At 33.6% G+C, this 26011-nt stretch overlaps 2 protein-coding genes across 3 annotated transcripts; both read right to left on the reverse strand.

Annotated features, from left to right (window-relative positions):
• Positions 1-7397: 7397 nt before the first annotated feature.
• LOC130810429 (rhodanese-like domain-containing protein 4, chloroplastic) lies at positions 7398-13147 on the reverse strand. Its single transcript, XM_057676492.1, has 8 exons — positions 12037-13147; positions 10024-10126; positions 9830-9904; positions 8917-8988; positions 8754-8828; positions 8199-8279; positions 7804-8076; positions 7398-7725 (listed from the first exon to the last, which is right to left on the reverse strand). The coding sequence occupies exons 1-8, from the start codon at positions 12660-12662 to the stop codon at positions 7678-7680; spliced, it is 1353 nt and encodes a 450-aa protein (XP_057532475.1). The 5' UTR covers positions 12663-13147; the 3' UTR covers positions 7398-7677.
• A 597-nt stretch (positions 13148-13744) lies between these two features.
• LOC130810430 (uncharacterized) lies at positions 13745-25899 on the reverse strand. 2 transcript variants are annotated; one of them, XM_057676494.1, is made up of 8 exons: positions 25540-25677; positions 25369-25450; positions 22470-22550; positions 21634-21718; positions 21185-21282; positions 20941-21028; positions 14932-15274; positions 13745-14412 (listed from the first exon to the last, which is right to left on the reverse strand). In XM_057676494.1, the coding sequence occupies exons 2-8, from the start codon at positions 25446-25448 to the stop codon at positions 14159-14161; spliced, it is 1029 nt and encodes a 342-aa protein (XP_057532477.1). In that variant the 5' UTR covers positions 25449-25450; positions 25540-25677; the 3' UTR covers positions 13745-14158. The 2 variants fall into 2 exon arrangements, with proteins under 2 accessions (XP_057532477.1, XP_057532476.1); XM_057676493.1 differs by having other exon boundaries at positions 13747-14412; positions 25369-25442; positions 25540-25899.
• Positions 25900-26011: the final 112 nt, after the last annotated feature.

Below are 26011 nucleotides of genomic sequence, written 5' to 3' on the forward strand. Positions count from 1 at the left end.
AAATTCGGGTGTTACATTTAAAATAAAATAAAATAAAAATAAAGAAAGGAAAAGAAAAGAAGTAAAGTTTGATTGATTTTTAAGGGATTATAGAAAAACTTCCAAACAAAATCGTGCTGAAATTTTAGCAGCATCTGTCTTGAAATTGGACACACCAAAAGAAAATAAACGCACACTTAAACATAATTAAGAACAGGCAACATCGGCCTTGTAACAAAACATCACTGGTAACACCCCTGAATTTCCAACCCCATAAATGAAACTAAAATCGTAAAGGGCGGGAGGAAATTCGGGTATTACTTAAAAGAAAAGAAAATATTTATACGTTAAAGATTAGTTTTAAAAAGGTGAGTGGAAAATTCGGCAGCATATCTGCTAAACATCGAATATGTGGTAAAGCAATTAACACAATAAAAACATTAAACTAATCTAAGACATCATTGCCTTTAAAATCTCACGCCACAGCGGAATGATTCATCGCCGGCTTCTCAAATAGTTAGGGTTGTTGGTCACTTTTTTTTGACAATTAAGAGGAATATATTAACTCCAAAAGAACCTTTTACAATCCAGACAATTAAAGGAACACTTCTCTAAACACATAAGGGAAGCACCACAAAAACTAGAAAGCCAAATAACCAACAAACAAAACAGCCAAAGCGATCAAGCAAAAACCGAAAATCAACTCCAACCACAAAATGAGACTATTTCTACTAGCATCATCTAGCCTAGTAGCAACACTAAAGATGATAGTATGAGCAACTTGACTAGGGGACATAGCATGTGCCCCAAACACCCTAGTATCCGCTGTAACCACACCTGATAGAGAGTCTCAGTCCAAATCATAGAAGAGATAAGAGATTTGCTATTCCTCTTCCTACACGCTTTATTCATACTCTTCACAGCCATATCAAAAGAAGAAGCCCAAGGGAATTGAAAGAAAAGAGAAGTGAAGTGGTGCACTTTTCGAATAAACTCTCAATCATTGAAAAGGTGATCTCTATCCTTAATCCCATGCTGACAAAAGACATAACGAGCATCATTGATAACGCCCCACTGAAGAAGTCAAACCTTAGTGAGGAGCCTATCTTGAAGAATTTGCCACATGCATAAACCACTTATAAGAGAAGTCCTATTATTACACCATAACGTCCGCCAGGGAGGCTTATTGTTGGTCACTTTTAATAGTTGTTAAATGTAATATAAGTATGCTAATGGTGGGGAATATGATTTTTGTTGTTGGTTTGGTGGTAATAAAAATTACTAATAAAGAATTATTGTATCATGTGTCGCTAACTATGATTAAGTGTTGTCGTTGTTAATTGTGGGAACATGGTTGATGTTTAATTGATGTGGTTAGTATGCAATTATTGGCAAACTAATTTCGTATCATGGTTTTGAGATGTCTAAGCTACTAATTGCGTTGTTTTTATGCTTTGTCACTTCAAACCTTGAGGAATGAAACAAATTTGATTAAAAATCATTATCATCATGAATCGAATCAATGAAATCGTGTGTAGTACATTACATTATATGAGTTAAGTCTACATAGCTTTGTTTTATTGCAAAAGTGTATGAATTAGACCTTTTCCCCTTGAGCATACCTTGTGTTAAAATTGAATGGAAACTAATGTGATGGCTAGATTGGATTAATGGCATAGTCCATGAGTAAACATGCTTTGTGGGTATATGGTTGGAGTGTGTATTAAATGTGAGTTATGATTTTCAAGGATGGTAGTGGGGTATTTCTTAGAGCATATAACTCTTAAATGGAGTCAAGTAGACTTACTAGTCTTACTTCAAACTTTTATAGGTTCTCAATTCATAAGAAGAAGGTAGAACTATTATTGTGACTTTTTTTCATGCAGTGACGCTTACAACTTACAGCTTACAACTTATAGCTTACAGGTACGTACACGCAGTAACTAACCCTTATATGCAATTTTCCCTTAAGATATCATTGTTTATTGTGATAATATGCATTGTATCGAAACCATAAGGTGCTAGTGAGTAACCTTTATATGAAGAGCTATCAATTATGAAATCCTTGAGCTTAATATAGTTAGAGAATATGAGGGTTAGTAGAAGGGACCATCCCCTTGTTTATTTAAGATTTAGATTATGTCTTACTTGGAGTTAGAATGACTCCATTATAGGTGGACTTCGTATTTCGTTTGAGTTGTTTAGTGGGTTTTGGCATTTTGCTATCCCAGGGCACTCATTAATAGTAGAAAGCTAGAGTTATTCCGGCTTGATTAAACATTACATTACAACTAGTTGGCGTGACCCAACAGGATTATATACGATTGATTTAGTAGTCCCTTAGGTGAGATCCGACGGGATCACCATTTGGGGGGTATGAACATACTTTTATCATCGGGCCCCGGGTGGCCGATACTGCCCCTTGACCGAGGTGTTACCATACGGGCTTTGCAAACCCAAATACGGTAGCCTCTTCACTGAATTGGTACCCCAGTGTGTCTTTTTCCCGAAGATAGGATCCGAGAGGGTTAGCTGGAGGGGGTATGAGCTCATACTTTACCATGGCTCCGGATGGTCGATAACGCCCTTGGCCTTGTCACTATGCCATAAAGTAGAGAAAGATCCATCACTCTTGAATATTCTTCGAGGGATTAGAAGTTTTTAAAGGAAATCGTGTAGTAAATAGGAATTTTTAGATAGATGAGTAGAATCTTTATTGTCGTGCAATTTAATTGTTCTATTCACTTGTTCCGTGGTTCTTACTGACGTAAACTGTTTGTTTTCATTGTTGATGGCTCGTCTTTGATGGCCCTGCTATGACGCGTTGGTCTATGATCTTACGTTGAGCAGCAGGGACATCATAGATAGACATTACAAGTGATGGAGCTTCTATGCATTGCATACGGGGGAATGAGTGAGAGTTTTGAAGTGTACAATATTCTTATTTTTTTGACTTTACCTGTAGTATATTTTCATTCAGGTTGTTTATGTTCTGAGTTTGAAGCACATGTTCTCCTTTTTGTATAAGTTATCTCCGCTGCGTTGTTTTTGTAGTTTGTAAGATTTAAATAGTTTTCGTTCTTTTTCTTTCTTCAAACTCAGGCGTTTACTTTGGAACCACGATCCATGCTTATACATGTCGACAAAGAATTAGGCGATGAACATTCCGCCGTGATATTTTGTTATAAGGTCGATGCTGCCTCTTCTTGATTATGTTTTAGTGCGCGTTTATTTTCTTTTGGTGCGTCCAATTTCAAGGCAGATGCTGCCAAAATTTCCGCACAATTTTGTTTGGAAGTTTTTTTATAATCCTTTTAATTAAATCAATCAAACTTTACTTCTTTTCTTTTCCTTTTCTTTATTTTTGTGTTATTTTATTTTAAATGTAACACCCGAATTTCCTTCGTTCCCTTGCGGTTTTATTTAGATAATGTTACACCACCCCTTCTATTTCTTCATTTCATTTTATTTAGATAATAAAGCATCATACATTTTACTAAAAAGCTTTGAGAATTTCATGTGTCACAACTGAAGAAAGTTTGCCAAATGGAACACATTTATTGGCTAAAGAAAATTGATATGGCATTTGATTTTGACCAATATTTCTATCATTAAAATATCTTTGACTAGGAATTATTTATAGTTAAATTAAGTAAATTAGAGAATATAATATAGTGCATAATATATTTTTATCAATTTTCGAAATTATAAAGTTAATTTATACATACAACTGTCGATATTGAGTGTTTCTACTACATAATATCTCTGACTATATATTTTTAATATCATATGTTTGTAAATGTTGATGCTAAAAAAAAAATTGTGCATTGCATGGTTTGCAACAATTAGTTTCTATTACAATAGCATAATTAGTTAATTACCCCTCTATTTGAAATAGAACTCTCTTTAAGATCTTGAAAGTTGCATCTTCCTTCCTAAGCCATAACTCACTTTCTACAAAAATTTTCAAACAAATAATCCTAAAATAAAGTTATTTGCTATACATTTTGTGTAATTTATGTTTTATCTCTAATTATCTAATCTAAAGTGTAAAATATTTCCTTTTTCTGATCAGCCAAACCCAAAAAAGCCTGGCGATGGAGTAGGACCAACCATGTTGGAGGGAATCGCTGAACCAATAGCGAACGTAATTAAGCGCCAAGGGTTATATATGCAACCCCATTAAAAATTACAAGAATGTAATATTAAAGGCACGAACCTATAACTTTACTGCAACATGTGTTGCATCTCACTTATAATTTACCAGGTTTTCATAAATCGGATAATCCGGATCTGGATAACATATTTTTGGAAACCGGATATCCGATATTCAGTTTTTATTTATTTATTTTTTACTTTTCGTAAATAAAATTATGATCGTCTTTATTAAGCTAACCTTGGCTTGAATCTTAATATAATTTTTAATCCCAGTTTCTTTTTTTTCTTTTTTTTTATGATTGTTTTTACTTAAACAAATGTGTAATAATGTTATTCTTTAATTTTCCTTAATTTGTCTTTTATGGCTAATTAAGCTAAATATTTTTAGAGAGTTAATATTTGAATTTTATATAAAAAAAATTCCAAATAAAAATAGAGATAAAAACTCATGGTTGAACGAAAAAAGACAAAAAAAAAATAAAATAAAATATTCTATCAAAACCGGGTATCCGGATCCGATTCGATTTAAACTAGGTATCCGAATTTCAAATATCCGATTTAAACCGGGTTGAAATTGGATCACATTTTTAGGTATCTGAAAAACCGAATATTCGAATTTCCGGATCCGATTTTGAACATTTCAAGGATTAGAAGATACAAAAGAAGATTATATTATAGAGTTAAGAAAAGATCATTAGGAGAGCAAGTAGTGCTTTTATTATAGTATAGCTATTTGTTTTATTTGATGTATTATTATGTGATATCACTCTAATGAATTGTTGATTTTTGACATTTATGATGATGTATTTGAAATTTGGTCTTATGTTGAGCAATAAAAGAATTACAAATATAACAAATATTGTAACTTCTTTTGCATTGCATTGGGGCAGTGAAGAGTACAAAACATTATATTATGTAATCGTTTTGTTTTTGTAGCTCCAATTATTGTTTTTATAAACCTTACATTATATATGATTTTTGTATGAGGCCTTAGTGACCTTCTTTGTATTTCCATGATTCCACTGCATAGTTTGTATCTTAAATTGATTTGTGTCATTTTCAAACTCAAGCGTGTTTATAAAAATCACAATCCATGCTTGAAATGATGTACACAAGAGTCGACGATGAGTTAAAATTGTGGTATATTAGTTCAAAGCAATGATCCTTAGATTAGTTTGACTTTCTTATTGTATTTTCCATCTTACCATATTTTAGATTTTTTGGGGAGTTGCTTGTTGAAATTTACTTTTAAGCATTATTCATTAAGTTTTAATATTTTTCTTATTTATAGTTTATATTTTTATGTAATACTCGAATTTCCAAACATCTTATTTGTAGTTTACTTTTAAGCATTATTCATTAAGTTTTAAGGTGTTCGAAAACTCACCAGTATTACGGCACCCCCAAACTACAAAGCAAACACTTGAACCACTTAAATTCCCAAAGTTATGACAACCCTAAATCTATACTCTGCTTCAGCCGATGATCCAAAGACTGACTCGCTAGTTTTCGTAGAAATGGGAGAATTATCCAAGATAGCTAACCAATTTAACAACTTATATGGAAATGTTTTGAATTTCTTCTTCAATCTTTAGGTAAAGTCCTAGGTTCTTCTTACTTATCTCTTCTTTTAATTAAGATGTTTCCTAAGTTATGTTTTTGTGAATATTTGAATTAATTAATGTTGTGTTTGGGAATTATGATTTCATTTGAAAATTTGAAATCGACTCAAATTTATTGTTTGGCAAAATAAAAATTTTCAAATTTCAATTTGGATTAAATTCCACCATTGTTTTTAAAGTAATAAAAGTTAAGAATTTGAATATAACAACCCAAACCTTATCATTTTAAAATTCTTTATTTATGTTTTCAAAATTGAAATTCATAATTTAAAACGAAATACTTGTTTCCAAACATACACAAGCTTAATTGAATACAAAATTTAAAAAACCTTTCCTAGAAATTATTTCTTATATATAATAAGTGTCTTTTTACCCGAGCCTTTTGATCAGATCTTGTTTGCTGTTAGTAACAACGAATAAGGAAAAAACTGATCAAAACGTTAAGTATAACTTAATTTGCTACTAGGAGCATTTAACAAGCCTTCCTTATATATTTTTATTAAATTAAGTTATAATTTTAAAAAAAATATGTATTACTTGAACAAGTGATACGTATTTTTTTTTATTATTGGCTTCCATAGATGAATAAAATAATAGAGCAGTAATAAAATAAAGTGGCATCTATTTTGACATTCACTGTTTATTATTGACTTCGTTCGAACATTATTAAGTTTACTTTTCATATTTTATTTCGCAAACAATATGGTCTAATCTTTTGATTCCCGTCAATGATTATCACATTTTTAGTTAAAAGCAAACCTAAATTATTTGGTTTACATGGTTAACATAAATTTTAAATTTTACAATATTATAATTTTAGAGTTTATGTAATACTCTCTTATTCATAAAAAATGAGACATTTTCTTATTGCGCTAATTCAATGAAATATCAATATCCTTTATGGAAAAAGAGATTTTCCACCTATTTTTAAATAGTTTCCCACTCTCTATAGTTTGGTTCAAAACCTAAATGTCCCATTCTCTATAAATAGGAGAGAGTAATAAGAACATGACTTTTGCAGATCAAAATATTTAAAATATGTCAGGATATAAAGAAGGAAAGAATAGAAAAGGTTAAAGAAAATGAGACTAAAAATAGATAAGTATTTCTACCAAACTTCTACATTGTAGGAGATATTTGTTTATCATAAAATGTTGAAAGTGTCATCTTTTTAATTCAATTCTCCTCGTAAATAATGTAAATAACAATATTAATAAAAATACTAAAGATTTTTCTGCTTTCGAGTTTTTGGCCATGCAATTATGAATAACAAAGAGAGGAGACGTAGCAAAGAGGACGATAGTGGTGAGGTGTTGGTGACTTTTAGTAGTGGAGGGTGTGGGAAGGCCAGATGGGGTGGTAGCATTGGACATTGGTAAAGGTGGAAGGGAGCAGGTAAATTTTATGAAGAAAATGAAATAATTGGAGTTAGACAATCATGATCATCAAGGTAGCTAAAAGATTTTTCAACTAAAATTACACTAGTATTTTATTCCTACCACCGTTTATTACTATCTACCAAACGAACCGTAAATCTTTCAATAACATTGACTTTGAAGTTAATTCTGACTTTTTTGACCCTCTTAATAGAAAAAAATCACATTGAGACTAAATACCGGTACATTTAAGATGTGCTAATAGACAAAAGACAACCCTTTGGATTTGTAGATATTATATTTAGGAGTATGCAAGTACAATAGAGTGTATATGTAGGCTCAACTTTGAGAAAGCGAAACAAAAAACTCATTTTGCAATGAACTCCTTAAGGTAGCTAGCATATCAATAGTACAAATTTTATGACCTAGCTAGAATTCGAGACGATCAAATGTCTCAAGCTTGCATTTGCCCGCGTGCAGTGGCAATTGATCGCATGTTAATAACTCAAAATAACGAAAAGATTATCGAAAAGCTCAAACGCTCAAGGTTGCGATGGACAAGGGGAAGTCGGAGGCTTGAAATCTGGGTACTGCAATAAGATTATAAACCAAAAATTAGACCTTGTTCAAAGTTCGTCAAGAATAAGAAGGAAAAGAAGGATAATTACTGCTGCGTATGGAGAAAGTGGCCTAGATTGTGATGCTGCTTTAACTTCATTTTGAGGCGTCAAATTGATTTCTGTAGACGCTTCTGGTTGCGACTCCAGGACAGCTTCAATCTTCGAGATGCTGTCTTTGGCTTTGATTTCTGCAACCGGCTGCACAGGCGGTTCTGGTTGTGGCTCGGGGACAGTTTCTACTTTAGCAGCTTCGGAAGGTGACTCCGCGGGTGCTGGGAGAGCCTTGTTTAGAGTTACCGGTAGAAGGGCAGTTCCTATTTCCTGCAATAAACACGAAAACAGGAGAAATGAACATCACAGATCCATCCTACAGCATCATTCTTAAATCTACAAAAATGCGTTCAAACAAGGGTTATATTGCAGAAGATCGATAAAGGACTGACCGCTATATCCGAGACAATATCCTTGGGAGCGATCTTGTTGTTCACGAAATCATCAAGTTGTCGCAATGTTTTCTTTCTATCCTGTCATAACGATCCAGAATAAACGTAAGCAAAATCAAAATATGTCATATACATGCTTACGGGTGTTCAATGGGCTTTGTAAGGGCCGGGTCGAAAACAGGCTCTATTATAATTAAAATGAAGCGAGCTATAAAAGGGCTCAATAAGGATTGGAAACGGGCTTTTCCAAATAACATAATTAATAGATAATTTAAATATTATAAATAACAATGTCAATGGGGTTATTAATAATTTTCAATTTAATTATTATAAATTGATAAATGGGGATTAAAATGATTTTCAGTAATAAAATGGGCCAGGTTGGGCTTTCAAAGCTCGGCCTATTTAAAGCCCGTATTAAGTTTAAAGGGGCCTTATCCAACCTGGCCCATATTTACTTAAGACCGACCCTTTTCCGGCCCATTGAACCCTATACACGATTACCAGACTCAAAATGGCTATGATAACAATACGAAGAGAATTCAGATGACTTGCCTCTTGGAACAGAAAGTTCTTGCTGAACACCTGGATAATTGCGGCTGCGCCTAGAACTTCGAGAACAGTTTCCATCTGGAAGGAAGTAAAGAAAATTGAAGATGAATAATTATTCGAGACATGATTATTAGAATTTGTTCCCGAATTAATGAAAAGAGTGAACCTCAGCAAAAGCCAATAAACCGAGTCCAGCAGCTGCACCAAGCGCTACTAGTGAGAAGGCGTCAATACCCTCCTGCAAGCCAGAAACTCCGTGTATTATAACATGACAATGAGGAGAAGATTAAAAAGTTCCCGACAAAAAGAGAAGGTTAACGGGTTGTTAGATTGATACATAATTGCACTGGAGTTTCCATATAGCCAGAACAATGTCACATGATTCGCTAATCTCCTTTCAAATCGTGAATTGAAAAAAGCGAATTATGGTCGTTTTAGGCTATTTCTGAACCATTTTGAGCGAATCGTGAATCCAAAAGCTGAACTAGCGAATAACGTTTCACTGAGCCAGAAAGTAGTTTGGTTTACGGAAACACAAGAACGGAGGTAGCTCCTTAGGTACGTAAATTCACTTTCCACTTTCTATGTACGACTAAACGAACGCTAAATTTAGCATAGCCATTTACTCATTTAGTTATGAAGCAATATTAACTCTAGTCCATTTGCCATCTTAACTAACTTGATCTCATAAAAGTAATACTTGGGCAAAGCATCAGCTACATGCTATACATTAATTTAAGATGTCAAAGCCATATTAATCTCAGCTCGATTAGCAATGCAAATATGCACTAAACTACTTTTATCTTCATGCATATTTAAAATCACTTCATTTGTCCGTTCTCTATATGGTCAAAGATTTATAGTTCTTTCGTTCTGAAATATAATAGACTAGCATAACTCTATATCTCATGTGAACTTATTAATGTGAAGTTGCAAGTGATATTTTTTATCATGTCAATCAAAAATCACCTCGTTATTATAAGGGTAATATTGTGTACACCTAACCCCCAAACCATGTTTGAGTGAGAGTAGCGTGGGGGAACTTAATGGCATTAACATTTATAAGTCAAGAAACATACGCCAAAAGCTTCCGTCAGACTGCTCAAATCAAGACTGAACGATTTCTGTGGTACGATCCAGGGGAGACTGCTATTCTGCAGCACAGAAGAGCATATCATCAGTGCAAAAGGGGATAAGTAAAGTATCAAAGTAAAAACTGAAAGAAAAAAGAACCATGATTCTAAAAAGCCGAAGAAGGAATAGCAGCACAGACCATCCATCCTCGAGGACCTTCTGCTCCGTCTTTGATAGCATATGCAGATTTAAACCCATTTGCAGTCACCAATTCTGCAACTAACTCCGAGTTTCCATCGAATCTGGCAGTATTGAGAAGAGAAAGAGAGAAAAATATAGTTCTAAGTTCAAACACAAGCGAAAAACAAGTACTTTGATAAACTTTATAAGCATGTTTGTTTCTGATTCATTAGCAATGGTCTGTTTTGCAAATATGGATATTTTGTTCACAGATGACATTGCTCAGATGTCAGTAGCTTGTCACATTTCTCAAATATGAATAAGGTTGTGCATGCTCCTGTTAGAGTATATAACATATTATGGAGCCTCAACATTCAGCTTAAGCTTTTGGTTGAGTTGGTTCCATGATATGGTATCAGAAGCCAATATGACAACAGATCACGGGTTCGAATCTCATTACATATGAGGAGGGCATGTTCCACACTTCTTGCTCAAAGTGCTCTCATGTGAGGGGTGTGTTAGAGTATATAACATATCCTGGGGTCTCAAGCATCAGCATAAGCTTTTGATTGAGCTGGTTCCTTAATAATCCCCTCCACCATTCACGTAATTTACTCCTCATCCCTTTGAATTTTCTGCAATGTTGTGTAGCAAATTCAAAGGAGCGAGGGAGTACAACGGAAGATTTCTTACCTTTTAAGGCATGAGAGTAATGTTTGTGTTCATTTGCAATGATACTCGTGCATAAATAAAGCTAATTCTATCTGGTAAGCATTTACAAATGGTGGCCAAGCATAAGCTATTATACAATGAAAATCATATTGCAATATCCATGACCCTCTAAATTATGCCCATATATTTTTGGGATCACTTCATACAATCCCTAAAATAGCAATGAATTGTAATGGTAATTTTAAAAGGAAAAAAAAAAAACAAATTACTCATAACCACAGATGTTACACTCACATAAAACAACAATACAAATTCTTATGACATGAGTCGAATTCAACAATTTTATAGAACATTAAGAACAAATTGTGAACAATCTCTTGATAATTACCAAAATAGTTACTGCCTACAAAAAAAACCTTAACGGCCTACCAAACAATGGGAATGATTTGTATGTAGTGTAAACTTTCATGAAATGCATTATGTCATTTCCATGGCAAGGAAACTTCGATCTTATAAAAGTTTTTGTTCACAATTTTTCATTACCAACTAATACCACCTTTTTAAATGGTATAGCATTAGAATGAATTTTATGAAGCAAACGGGATATTGAAAACAACAAGCATGACCACTAAACTTGGCAAGAGATTTTTAACCAAAATTAGACTAAATTTCTATTATCATTCTCATCATTTAATATCTATTACCAAACATATCATTACGGTCCGCTTGGTAGGTGGTTATAAACGATGGCAATGGGAATCCCGTTTGGTAGGTGGTAATAAACGATGGCAATGAGAATGAAAACTAGTGTAATTTTAGTTGATAAATCTCTTGGCTACCTTGATGGCCATACTTGTCCAACTTCAATCATCTCATATTCTATAAAATTCATTCCAATGCATTAACATTGGAAGAGGTGGTATTAGGTGGTAATGGAAATTTGTAATCAAAATAACTTTTTTGTGATCAACGTTTGATTATCGTGGAAATGACATGTAACTTTTGATGAAATTTTACACTATATATCATTCTCATTACCACTATTTAATAACACTAATCAAAGGGGCCGTAAGAGTTATAATCAAAAAATAGTGTACAACCTCTTGAACTACAAATCATAACTAGTTTATCAAACAAATCTAACCCCTAAAAACCACATAACCAAGATTAAAGTGAAAACACATAAAAACAAGCACCTTAATCAACAACATTTCATTATCTCTATGTCATTAAATAAGAGGTTAGATTTATGCAATCTTACCCTTGTCAGAAAGCCCATGTTAGCAAACACTCTACAACTTCACACAAAAACAAACAACATATGTAAGAAAATTGACTAAATTGAGCTTAAAATTCTCACTTGTCCAAAATATACAGAGTAGTATTCTCTGGATCCTTGAACTTCAAAGACAACTTCTGCAAAAAACCTGGCTTATCTTCACCCCTATAAACAATCGAAACCGCCTTTTTCTTCAATCCTCGAATATCAGGACTACCAACTTCCCTCAATTCCTTCAAGGATCTTATATCAAGAAGCTGAGAATTGGGATCATCAGCCAATTTAGCATATGAACTTTTAGCTGATTGAACCCCAAAATTCTTAGGTTTTCCCCCAAGAACTTGAGATAAAATCAATGGAACTGCAATTACAGCAACACCACCAGCAATTATAATTGGGTTATTGACGATTGTTTCGACAACACTTCCAGCATCAAAATCAGCTGCAGAATTTGTGTTTACTGATTGTTCTAATGCTTCCTCATAAGTTAAAGCACCTGCAATTTTAGCACTAAAAGTAGAAGCTAAAAAAACTAAACTTCCATTAAATTTTCTTGCTAAATCTTCTGTAATATTTGGTGGGTTTATTTTATTTGATGGAAATTTGAGTGATGGAAGTACTGGGATTTGAGAAAATTTTCTGGGTTTTCCTCTTTGATTAGGAAGAACACAAATGGGTTTCAATCCTACTGCATTGAGGGCTTCCATAGTTATCAAATTTCCAGAAAAAAAAAAAAAATTGAGACTCAAAATTTTTTAAAGTTAATTTTATTTTTATGAGTTTATAAGCTATCTGGGTTTGATTTGAAGCTGAAATTGGTTGGTTTCAGAAAGTGTACATTTTTTTTTTTGCTGGTGTGGGAGAGAAAGAAGCTGACATGGCAACCAAATCACTGATTGTCCACTATATGATTGACACGTGTTATGAATGGATGAGATGCTGCTGATTGTCCAAACGGTGTGTTGTGAGATATGATGATCTCATGCTTAAGAGTTGTGTGGATGACAATTTTGAAGAAGGTTTTAGAATTTCTGGGACAAAAAATGAGAGCTCTAGCTTTCCTGTAATGGTCTGGAGTACACTAGAGTACATGCTGATATAAATTTGTACTACCAATTTTATTTTATTTTTTCAAATTTAATAATTTTGATATAAATTCCCAAATTAGTGAATGATGAATCTATGGTAATGAATTTGATAGGAGTATTACAATACGTGTATCATGTATGTCAAGGAATTACTGTTATCTATAGTGTACTATACTACTAGTGTACTACATCTCTGTCCCATGAAAATTGTCCCATTGAGAATGGGTGGAAAAATTAGGAAAAGTGACTAAAGTGGAGTTAAATGAGAGAAATATATAGATAGTGGATGAGAATTATAAGAGTGTAGATCAAAAACAATAATAACAATGAGTAAATTTAATGAGATGAACTAAAAAAAAAAGTAAGACAAATTTTACGAGGCATAAGAATAGCTAATTAGAGTGTGTAGTTTAACCAATTAATTTTATTAACTAGTTTAATCAACTGATTTTAAATTTTTCTACTTTGAAATTTAAATAGCTTCTTAAAAATAGCTGATTCCTAACAAACTATTTCAAACAATTAATTTACCAAACACTAACATTAGATATTTTAACTATACAATTATCAATTTGTGCCAAAATAAACTAAAATTACTTAATAAGCTATTTTACTAATTCGGCAACAGGTTTATTCTCTCACTTTATTAAAACAATAATATATAACAAAAATGCAGTACAATAAGCAAAAAAGGGTCATTTCAATATTAAAAAAAAAATAAATCGAAGCATACAAAACAAAAACAATATAGAATCACTAGTTACAAGTTCCGTTTAACAAAAGAACGTTTAAAAAGTACAATAAACTTAGTAAAGTTAAAATAAGATCACAAGAACACAACCCTAATTAAGCGATTAAACTGTTGAAAACATGTCAAATAACAAAAATGTGGATCAAATGGTTATACTACAACATAACCAACTTAAATGGGGAAATAAAAACCCAACTCAGAAAGAGTTTCAGTAGGAAGAAAATCGATCACATACAAGTTATTATGTAGAATATTCTAGGATCACAAATTCTTGTATGTGACGGTCTCATCATGAGACATGCTGTCAACTTTCGAGATTTTAAGGCACTTTTGTCTATAGAATCCTAACAAATAAGACGTGAGCCTACAGAAGATCAAAGAAATAGTCTAGTCCTTGGCCTATTTCCCAAATTGAGATGCCAGCACCCCATGAACGTGCTTCCTTTAGTCGCTCTTCAATTGACATCAAAGTAGGGTAGAAGACCGCATGTTGGCGATGTTGATCATCCGTGTACAAGAAGAAATGTTCGGCAAAGTCGTTATGCCACTTTATGGTGGGTTTGTATTGGTCCAACAAAGATAGATAGTCCCTTCCTGTTATTGCTCGAGCACCACCGCCTATAATTCAAAGACAGAGCTGTCAAGAGGCTCCAAACGAAACCACTACACTAATGCTTAATGTATTTAAGGAAATACCCAACTTGTATATCCTTTTCTATTAAACATCGTTGACCGATTTCCTCACAGGTGAACTTGGCAAGATTAAGAGCTATAAGGAAAGGATTTATACTTGGAGGGGTCAAATGATATGAAATCTAATACTAAACCAAGCTACATTGGTATGCCAAGCTAAATTAGGACACTGCTTCCACGAAATCGTTAGATCTACGGTTGAGAGACACAGAAGAAAGATGGTAGGTAGCAGTTTGTCAAGGAAAAATGAAAAGAATAATAAATCAATAATGAGACAGGATCGTGAGGCAATCTGATTGTACAACAGCAGAAAGCAAGTATAACACCCCTTCCAAAACAAGTCAATAGTGTTAGATACTTTTAGAATCTTTTATCGAGAAAATGTAACAAAAAATAATTTAAATTATCTTTACGATGCAATTAAAGGAAAAATAAGTAACATACCTTCAGCTACGACAAAATCGTTCCCATAGAAATTAAGTCCAACAAATATCTTGTTGGCAAGGTTTTTACTACCAGTACCAAGGAGGAGTTCTATTGTGGAGTGCACCCAGTTAAGCGGTGCATTAGGACCAGGAATGTATGAGTTTGAGTAATCATAGGTCATTAGTGAAAAACCATCAACAGAAGCACCAAGGGACTGTAAATCTTCTGTTCCAAAATCATGAGGTTGAAGCTTTTCTGAATAGGGAGGACCTATGACATACACTAGTTGCAGGGGTTGATCGTTCCCAAGTGAATTGACGTTATGTAGGGCATCTGTAAGCTGCTTAACAAATTGTACTGCCTGCAAGTCCCAGAGCGATAATACATGATTTCTGTAGTATAAAAGTGATTATAACAGTTTTTCAGGTGAATTAAAGTGGATGTACAGGTCTGTTCAACAGACTTAATTTGGGGTTCAAAATGAGTCCATACAGGTAACAATCCAAGGAGTGATGTTATTTAGGACCATTTGGTATTGGCCAAATTACTCATTTGTATTATGTTAAGTGGTATTTTTCAATACTTTACTATTCTTGTTTTAGAAGGTTCCATGGTTTTGCCTACGTCCTTTACACGTTGGATTTTATGTAGAGCAAGTTTACTAAAATAGTGTAAGAATAAGGGTCGAAAACTGTGTGCGATGTACTTCATTCAAAGTGTGCAACTAGCAGAGCTCTAGTGGGCATAGGAATATTGATGCATCAAATTGCATACAGAGGACTAGAGCTTGTCGAGGCCTAGTGGACGAATAGTAGGATGCTTGAAGACTCCTAACAGCCAAGTAGTTTGTGAGAGTGATTATTGGAATTTAAGTAGAAGTCCTACTAAATATAAGAAATTTACATGGACAAGGATTTTAGCTTGACAAGAGTCCTAGGCAAGAGTGAGTATTGGAATTTAGGTAGAAGTTCTTCTAAATATAAGAAATTTACATGGACAAGGATTTTAGCCTGACTAACATTCGGGGAAAATTAATAATTAAGATGAGTGAATTTAAGAGAATTGCTAGTATGAGAATGACCTTAGTTATACTTAATATAAATATATTCTAAACTTAATTTCTTCTCTCTTTTAATTGGATTATAATACCCAAACCCTTATTTTGCAAAATAGAAAACCATTGTTCAAGACAATACTTCCTTCTTCCCATGCCTTCGATCGAATGCGGCCATGGCAACGAGTCTTTGAACCCTTCGAATCCAATAATCCGAAACACAGCAACATTAATGGTTGCCTCTTCAATGTTCACCCTCTTCCTCTGATTTCTTCTTCTTCGAATTCTTTCTTTCTCTGATTTCTTTCTCCGATTTGTTTCTTTGATTCCTTCCTCTGATTCTTTCGCATTCGCCCTCTAAATCCTTGATTCTGATTTTCGCAAGAAGAACAACAATGGCCGTCATTTTCTTTGTCTTCAATTTTCGAAGGAAAGCACAATCGAAACCCCATCTTCTTCATCTGATTTCGAAGCAACAAAGCCCTAATCCATCTTCTTCATTTGATTTTTGAAGCAACAGCAGGTATATCCATCTTTCTTCTTTCTCTGATTTTCGAATTGAACAGCTTACCCTTTCTTCTTCCTTTCTTCGTCCTTGGTTCAAGATAATGGCAATGGCGTTTTTGTTTGACTCTAATAGTTGATTCTTGTAACCACAGCAACAAGCATCATCATCTTCCTTTTATTGACGCCTGACTATTGTAAGAAATTCTCCTTGCTTTTGATTGTTTTCTTTTACTGTTAATGCTTACATTGAGTATACACACCCATCTTTCCTTATATATCATGTTATTGTTTCATTAATTGTTCTAATAATCAAATCTTTAACAATGAAGATTACCTTTCTATTTCAAGACTTGGTTATGACCCTTGTTTTAATTATATTGGCCAAATATTAAGATTAGTATTGGATATTGAAATATTAGATTGTTATTGGAAATTTTGGGATTCGCTTGGAATATAATGATTATGGTAAAGTATACAGTAATTGGTTATTGAATTGGATAGTTAGGTACTCTTGTAAGAGATGGATATTATGTTGATTGATAGATTCAGGTGAAGTTGAGATTTAATCATTTTATTGTGAATACTTGTCAAGAACTAATTGTTTGATGATTTAATATTCTTGAAGGGATTTAGGTTATTTGAGGATTTTCGATGTTGGGTTTAAAGGAACGTATTGGTGTTTAATTGGAAAATAAAGAGAATTATGAAGGTGGATAATCTTTAGAAGATGTAAATGAATTTTAGAACATGACTATGTCGCCTTGATGGCCTATTGTGGTTTGAGTTTGAACATGCACAAATCTTTTATGATTAGATGTATTAGAATAGAAGCTTGAACTAAGTTACGGTCTTAGGAGGAGATGCAATGAGCTATATGAACCTAGTTTGTAGTATCGAACGCTTTGTTGTAATGTTATGATCTTGTTATTCTTCAGGAAACGATTTCTCTGCGCGCTCTTTCTAGTTGATAGCTGCGAATCAATCACGGCTCTTTGAAGCGTCGTCTTTGGTGAGTAGTAGCAGTCCCTTAGAGGGTCTGATCAGACTACTTTCTTGAAAATAAACTTTTTGTTAAAGCTCTTTGAATGGAAATTGTTGGGACAAATGTTGTTGCGAATGCTTATGCTGATATTGATATGGTCAATGGATCGGGCTTGCAAGCTGGTCATTGACGGAGTTGAGGAACATGGTTCCCTACTCCCTGTTTTTGAAGCGAATTGTCATTGAGATATTGACTAGCTTCACCCGAGAGTGACATAGCCTTAGAGCTATGGATGTTCCTCTCAACTAGATTCCCTGTGCGCACATAGATCTAGGAAACTGATGTTACTTTTAAACTTATGATTTGAATTAGTGTGTTTTGTTGTTTGGATTGTTACATCTCATTCAGTTTAATCTGACCTTCCGTTGTTTCCATCTTTTAGTTTGATTACAGATCGGAACCGGTTGGGAACGATGGGTTAGCAGTGTTGGATAGCGTTCCAAGGATGTGTATTAAGCTGAGCACGTAGCAATTTGTAGAATTGATTTAGGATTTTGGATAAATGTATATTTGATTTGGTTGTGTTGGTTATATCGAACTTGTAGAGAATTGTATGATTATCTTGTGTATTAGTTAGAAGTTGGTTTTGGGATTTAGCTGAGTTAGTCACGTTGAAGAGCTTGTGACCCCTTTGCTTGAGTTTTGGAAGTGTGATTTTAGTTTCTTGGGAAACGAACCCAGTGATGACCCTATTTACCCAGTCAACGGTAAGTCGGGTTGTTACACTAGAGTCCTAGGCAAGTTGAACTCTAGCATATGAAGAAGTCCTCAGTGCTAAGTAGAGTCCTTGTGAATTAAGAGACCTAGCATAAATGGAGTCCCACTTAGTGCACGAAGAATTCTACTAACATATGTCTAGCATGCGTGTCTATCCAAGAGTTCTTACTTGTTACCTACGTAAACTCTAAAAAACTGTGGTCTTGTACGTTTCTAAGAATTCTATACTAAGTTGCTATCTTTTAGTATTTCTTTTTTTCTTTATCGTGAATGCGATCTACAAAAAAGAAACCCCCCATCCATTGATCTGATTCGACTATTCTTCTTCTTCCTTCAATTATTCTTTTTAAGAGTTTGCACACAAAACACAACAATAATGCCAAAGCCTTAATTCCAAAAGATGGTCGCCTACATAAACCAATATATCAATTCCAATAGTCGTCCACATGAATTCTTTTCCATTTATTCCGATTTTTTACTATTTCAATTTGTAAGTTTAGGTCATCCATATCCTTTTCCACTCCAGTCCTTCAAGTCATCTTCGGTCTTCCTCACCCTCTTTTGAAGTCCCAAGCTCTAGCTTTCTATCTTCCTTATCGATTTGCAAATATCTCGTCGTTGCGCATGCTTAAACCATCTTAAATGATTCCATATCATCTTTTTCTCAATATTTGCAACTCCTAAACCCTTTCGTATATCTTCGTTTCAAATTCTAGGTAAGCACACTCATCCATCGAGCATTCGCATTTTCGCTACTCTTATCTTTATACTTTGATCTTTTCTAAAAGCCCAACATATTGATCCATATAGTAGCATAAGTCTAATGGTCGTTCGATAAAATTTATCCTTTAACTTTAGGACACAACTCAATAGCATAACATTCCAATAGCCGCCCTCCATTTTTACCACCCATACTTAATTTTATGGGTCACATCTTGTTAGATGTCCCCACTACTCTGAGATATGGACTCAAGGTATTTGAAAAGACCCCCTAAAAGCAATTTCTATTTCTTTTAGCTTTATAGTATCTCTCGCTATCTCCTATGTGCTAAAATTACACTTTATATAATTTATTTTGCTTCGACTTAATTCGAAACCTCATGACTCAAACTCTTAGCTCCATTGTTCTAACATAGCATTTAGCCCTTCCTTGTCTCATCTAACAAAATAATATCATCAACAAAAAACATGCACCAAGGCACATCTCCTTGTATCAATATATCTCACCTAAAACCGCTGCGGAAAAAAAGGAGCTTACCGTAGAGCCTTGATGAATGTGATTTAAAAATCCTTTGTTGCCTCTCCACATGTTCTAACATTCGTCTTTACTTCTCGAAACATATCTTGCAATGTATTAATGTATTTCGTGAGAATGTCCATATTTGTCATTTTCGCCAAAGTACTTTTCTTGGTACCTTATCGTATGCTATTTCTAAGTCAATAAAAATCGTGCGAAAGTCCCTTTAATATGGAGGTGCATCTCATACGTATATCACTCTTTCCCATAACTTCATAGTATGGCTCATGAGTTTTATTCATCATTAGTTAGAGCAATCTTGAACATCTCCTTTGTTCTTGTAACTAGACACAAGAGTACTTTTCCAATCATTGGACATCTTGTTTCTCCTCCATATCTTATTGAATAGATCAATTAGCCAAGTCATCTCAATCGTCCCTAGGCATCTTCATACTCAATAAGTATACCATCTAGTAGTCAAAAATCTCTTTAAAAGCTTTTAATTTCGCCTCATAGATTGCTACTTTTGTCTTGGTTTTAATTTCCTTATACTTGGCTAAGTTTTTTTCATTCCTTCATTTTTACTTTTCCTTGATTATTATCTTTGCCTCCACATTCCATCATGTTGTATCATTCTTTACCACGAAACTACCACATGATTCTCCTAAAATCTCCTTAGTTGTTTGAATGATGCAAGTTTTCATCTTTTTAAAAAATTATCCTCGACATCCAAAGTCATCTCCCGATTTGCTTCTTTCAAGAGTTTGCACACAAGTTACAAAAAAAAAATTGAATGACGAGATCTTCAAAAATTTTCTAGCGAAGCAGTCCTCCAGAAGATCACAAGAGTAAACTTAAAGGGACGAGGTTAAACAGAACATTGTTAACTCAAACATTCTACACCGAGTCCCCCATCATTAATCATAAGGCCAAATTAGCACAAAATTTTGCTCCTTGACAAGATGGTACAAGAATAAGTAAAGTTCTTATAGACAATCTGAAATTGAAAATAAAGCCAATTAACCCTATAGCAAAAGTACATGAGAACCTTAAGGGAGCTGCTATCAAAATCGAAAATAAATACCATTCCATCACCAATATAAAGCAAATTTGGCAGAAAAACGGGTTGGAATTGGCAATGATAGAGGGTTTAAACTTTAATAAGGTATTTTATGGATCGAAGATGATGGTGGAGGAAGAAAAGCAAATGGCAGTCAATGCGGGTGACTGAATGCGGTTATGGTATTCAGTAATTTCCTACCTTTCAACAACAATTTTACATTTTTCACAAAATAAGGTCATGTAATGTGTTTGCACAAAACTCAAGGTTACCATGTGATTTTGGAAAAAAAAAAATGTCACCATGTAAAAAAAAATGAGTAGTTGAGGGTTATTGTGTAGAATTTCCCCAAAATAAATAAACAGTGATATTAGACAATGCAAATAATAGAAGGTTCATAATTCATATACCAATTTGCGCAAGGAAGGGTCATGGAGAACACCATAAGCTGCCCACCTTGACCAAGATTCAAGGACAACACCATCATAGTCCATGTCTCTGTACAAAAAAATGAGAATGAGCCAAGGAGCTATGACAGTGAACAAATATCAAGACATTCACCAATACAGAATTTCAACTGTCTTCCTTCAAGTCCACATTCAAAGACTGAAAGTTATATAACATATAAAGAACATTAGCACATCACATACTTACTTGCACTCAGTAACAATTAGGTCAATAGCTTTTTGTCTTTGTTTCTTGTTTTTAAGCAGGACCTTTGAATCGACTTCAAGGACCACTCTTGGAAGAATCTACGCATCAAGAATCAGATTTTATTCAGCAGAAACAGATCCCTCAATTTTCCATTAGAGCATGAAGATAGAATGTATATAAAAAGAAAAATGCAAGCTCTAGACATCTTTAAGAAATTCATCGTAGTTTCCAAAAATATTAAATCATTGACAATTACACCTAAGTGGAATATTACTATGCAGCAAAGATGACTTGCAGAAACAATTAGAAGTCTGGATTTAAAATTTCTGCCTTTTTTGCTGCTTGGATGGAGTGACTAGTAAAAATATATGAGGATGCTTTTTGAAAAAATAGTCTGTGCTTTTTCTATATTTAACTATCTGTACACAAGGTCCATTAGTTTCTTTTACCTGCACATTTCCTCTCTGTCTCAACTCGGCAATCCATCCTTTATCAGCATTATGCCGTCCCTCTAGAACTAAATTTGTCCCTTTGCTAGCCACACATAAGATAGAATCATTTAGAGAAAATAACAAATAGAAGATGTTTCCATAAAAACAAATAAAGAGTAACATGAAAGAATGAATATCTAAATCTATAAAGATAAAAAATAAATGTGTTCAGAAAAGCAAAACAATAATTAAAAAGGAATGCATAAACAAATTTATGGCTAATCTCAGTTTGATATTTTATATGGGATGAGATGAGAAGTGTAGTCTCAAAAACCTAGCGCAAAGATAATATGGTCCTAATAAGTAATAACAATATAGGAAGTCATACAAACAATATCCATTGGATGCAGAAAAACCAGTATACTTTTCGCTTATAAAACCAACAATAGAAAACCATACAACAGAGAATTGGGTCTTGTCTCATCTAGAGAGCAGTGTACCACATTCCAGAAAATTTCATGTGTTCAATTCTCACTTAGCTCTCCCCCTTACCTTCCCTCAGTTACCCTATAGTCATAAAAAGAGAGAGAAAACCCCACAGCATAAAAAAAATTCATACATACAAGTATTTCAACACAAAAGGGAAGCTAAGATGAAAAAAAATTCAGCTTCCAAATAAGAAACAAAAAAGTACAACGAAAAAGAAAATCAAAATAATAATCATTTATCTACAAAAAATAATAAAATACTACTTTAGAAATTATAAAATGATTCACAAATCCAAAGCCATTTGGCTTGAAGGTGAAAAGTTATGAAACAAATACTCAAAAGTATTCAATATCATCAAGGCATACCTCTTAAGATCGTACCACACAGGTGACAAATGGGTAAACTTGGAACACAATCTTTTTGCTATATCATAGCCTCCCACATTCCTACACCATAACACCAATAAGATTTGGTTATACCATTTGAACTATTATGTATTAGGCCTCAGATTAAAAGAATTAATAACATGCTTCCTAGAAGAATCAACCAAATGGAATAAGCACTCAATATGCAATCATCATGATCACTAATGCATCACATCAGCAACCAAAAAAGACAACAAACCAATATAGCTCAAGCGCAAGGTATGGAATTTGAACATAACAAGATGCCCTATAAATAGAGACTCCTATGTTACCCATTTACAAGAAGAAAGGAGATTTTCAAGATTGTTCCAACTACCGAGGAATAAAACTCGTGAACAATATGCAATGACCTGATATTAGGCTTACGGAGGGGTAAAATCGTAATTTTCATATTAGAGAAGACTTGGGGAATAAGTTAGGAGTAAGAGGTAGCTTATTACAAATAAGAGGAATTAGGGAGTCATTATAATCATGAAAATTGTGAACACTTTATGGGTGGGTTTAATACTTAATTAGGAGATCTCAAGCTCCTCGAATTGCTTGATCTATCTTTTGTTATTTTGTAATCTTTCTTTAATCATCAATTTTATAGTATAATCTCTCTTTTATCGTTTTATTCTTTCAACCCTCAATATTTTTTAGAGTTCAATTACTCGGTTCATAGTACAATACTACGAAGTTATAGGAAAGAGTGATGGAATTGCGTATGAGGAAGTGTACTAGCATATCAATGAACCAATTTGGATTTATGCGAAATATCTACAACGACAACAAATCTGATGAGAAGTAGCATAGAGTTAGAAAAAAAAAGACTTGCAAATTGTTTTCATTAACTTGGAAAAGGGATACGACAATAACCAAGTAAAGTACTTTGGCCATTTAGAAGATTATTCCTAACAAATACATCAATATAATACAAGATATGTATTGAGAAGTGAAGACAAAGTTTAGGACATGCAGAGGGACAACAAAGGATTTTTCAATCACAATTGGCATCCACCTAGAGTTGGCCCTAAGCCTTTTCTTTTTTTGTTGCACTCCTAAATGAGATAACCCAATCGTTCTAAAGGAGAGGTGCCATGATGTATATTGCTTGTAGACGATATTGTTTCAATAGAAAAGAGCACTGATGGGGCAAATGCTAAGCTAGAATAATGAAGATAAGTTGCAGTCATGAGGGTTTAAATTAAGCCGGAGTAAAAAAGAGTACATGAAGTGCCACTTTATCACAAATGGTATAAGTAGAGAGTATGAACACTATATAGTTGGAAAAGGAACTACAAGTGGATACTTCAAATACCTTGGGTAAAATATATTTTAGAGTAATGAAGTTATCCAACAAGATGTGAAGGATAAAGAGTAGGGGGCAAAAGTGGAGAGCAGCATTCTACATGTGATCGAAGTGTGCCTCTAGGATTAAAAAAGAAAGTTTTATTCGCTAATATATGGATTTGAATGTTGAACTTTCAGAAAGAATCATAGTAGAAACACAAAAATAGAAAGAAAAAAAAGGGGTTAAGAGTTGCAATCATCGAAGAGAAGATAATCGTTTAAGATGATTTTGGCATATGCAAAGACGGGGCACTAAAATCTACAAAAAAGATTAAAATTTGAAGAAGAGGACTTAAAGAGAGCGAGGAAATCAAAGATGACTTGAAGCGCACGAGTGGTGAAAGATATGAAGAATTTAGACTTACATGATCAGAAGGTAGAGAACCAAAATGATTTGAGAAGAATAACTCATATAAATGACCATTAGCTATTGGTAATCCAATCTTTTGGGATTAAAGTTTTGACATTATTGTTGTTGTGTGCAAGGAATGAGACTTGAGCCAAGTTATGACTAATGTTAGTTCATAAGCTCATTGGGCTTTCTCGTATTGATACAAAGCTAACCATTTCCCCGCAAGATAAAAGAAGTGATTGATAGTGGTGTGAAATTTGTTTCGCGCAAGAAAAAGGTCTAATACACGCGTACACAAATGCAACTAGGACTATGGTGCAAAGCAGAGCAAAATATAAGTTCCTATTGTAATGTAAGTATCGGTCAAATGGGGAGCTAGTTGTTGCATTGCTTACAAAATTTTTCTAGCCTTTTCTCTATTGAGTAATATTTTGGGTTAAGTTTCCTATGGGGCACAGATGATAGACATGGAATATGTTTACATGTATAGATATAAGTATAATCAAAATGTAATTTAATTTTCAAGCACCATATAACTGTGGTTTTCTAAGAAAGAAAAGCCCTAAATACCATATCATATATTTCCAATAAAACTAAGGGTATACTAAAAAGTTTAATTCTCTTCATTTGTATTCATTTTAATTCACCTATTCAGTTCAGTTTGGTTCACATAACAATTATATTTCATGAATCATTTAGGGCATGTTCGGTATTACGTGGTTTTCTACTTTATAGTGTTTGGTTTTCAAAGTCTTACATATATATGTAATGAATAAAAAAATTGTCAAATTTATTGAATATATATTTTGAAAACTAACAACTAAAAATGTTATCCATTAGAAAAAGACTTTTATAAGGAAAACTACTAGAACAAGCCCTAAGTTGTTACAAGAAAATACCAAATAAATATGACATTGCCTTGATAAAAATCAGCAACTAAGCTATAGTTTACTCATAATCATCCATAACAGTTCCTAATCACAAGATCATCACATCATCACTTCCTAAACACGTAAATCGGTAAAATACTTAATTAGCAGCTAAAATAATCCCATATACAACCGGTCAACTTCATTCAATCAAACCAAAAACCTCAATCAAGAACATTCAAAAGCTACAATAACAATTGAAATCCAGGATAAATAATCAGTGTACCAAGGAGTAATGTAAGCGAGAACAGATTTAGTGAAATGCCGTTGCGTAACATTCTCCGAAACCCTAGAATTCTCCTGCATTACTAAAAATTGTTCAAAATATGATTAAATTAAGCAAACAAAGTAAAATCAAAAAATACTACCAATGAAAATAAAAAGCGAGAAAGATTACAGCGAGAATCTCTTCATAGGTAATATCGTATTTAACGAGGCCTCGATTATGCACAAATGAAGAAGCTGGTGACTGATTGAAATGGCAGTAAACAAGTATGGAAATGGCGGAAGATACAATGAAGACGACGAGAATGATGACAAAGAATCGGTGGTTGTTTCTGCCATAAAGGTTTTTGGAAGGTGAGTTGGTTGGTTCAACTTGACGAGTTGACGATTCAACTCCATTTCGTCGGCGAATTGATTCGGGTTTTACTTGCTTCTTTCCCATTGCATATGTAGGAGAATTTCAAGTTACTACCATTAGTTCATTACCTCGAAGTTTGATTTGGGGAACCCTTGTGATACATAGTGACTTTCTATTTTGAAATTAAGAAATAATATTATTAGCATAATTTAATAAATTAAATAATATCCATGCGATGTATGATTTTTTTCATTTTGATGTAAAAAACAAGTAAATTGAATAAATT

The sequence above is a fragment of the Amaranthus tricolor genome, chromosome 4 (genome assembly GCF_026212465.1).
Source record: "Amaranthus tricolor cultivar Red isolate AtriRed21 chromosome 4, ASM2621246v1, whole genome shotgun sequence".
Classification (NCBI taxonomy): domain Eukaryota; kingdom Viridiplantae; phylum Streptophyta; class Magnoliopsida; order Caryophyllales; family Amaranthaceae; genus Amaranthus; species Amaranthus tricolor.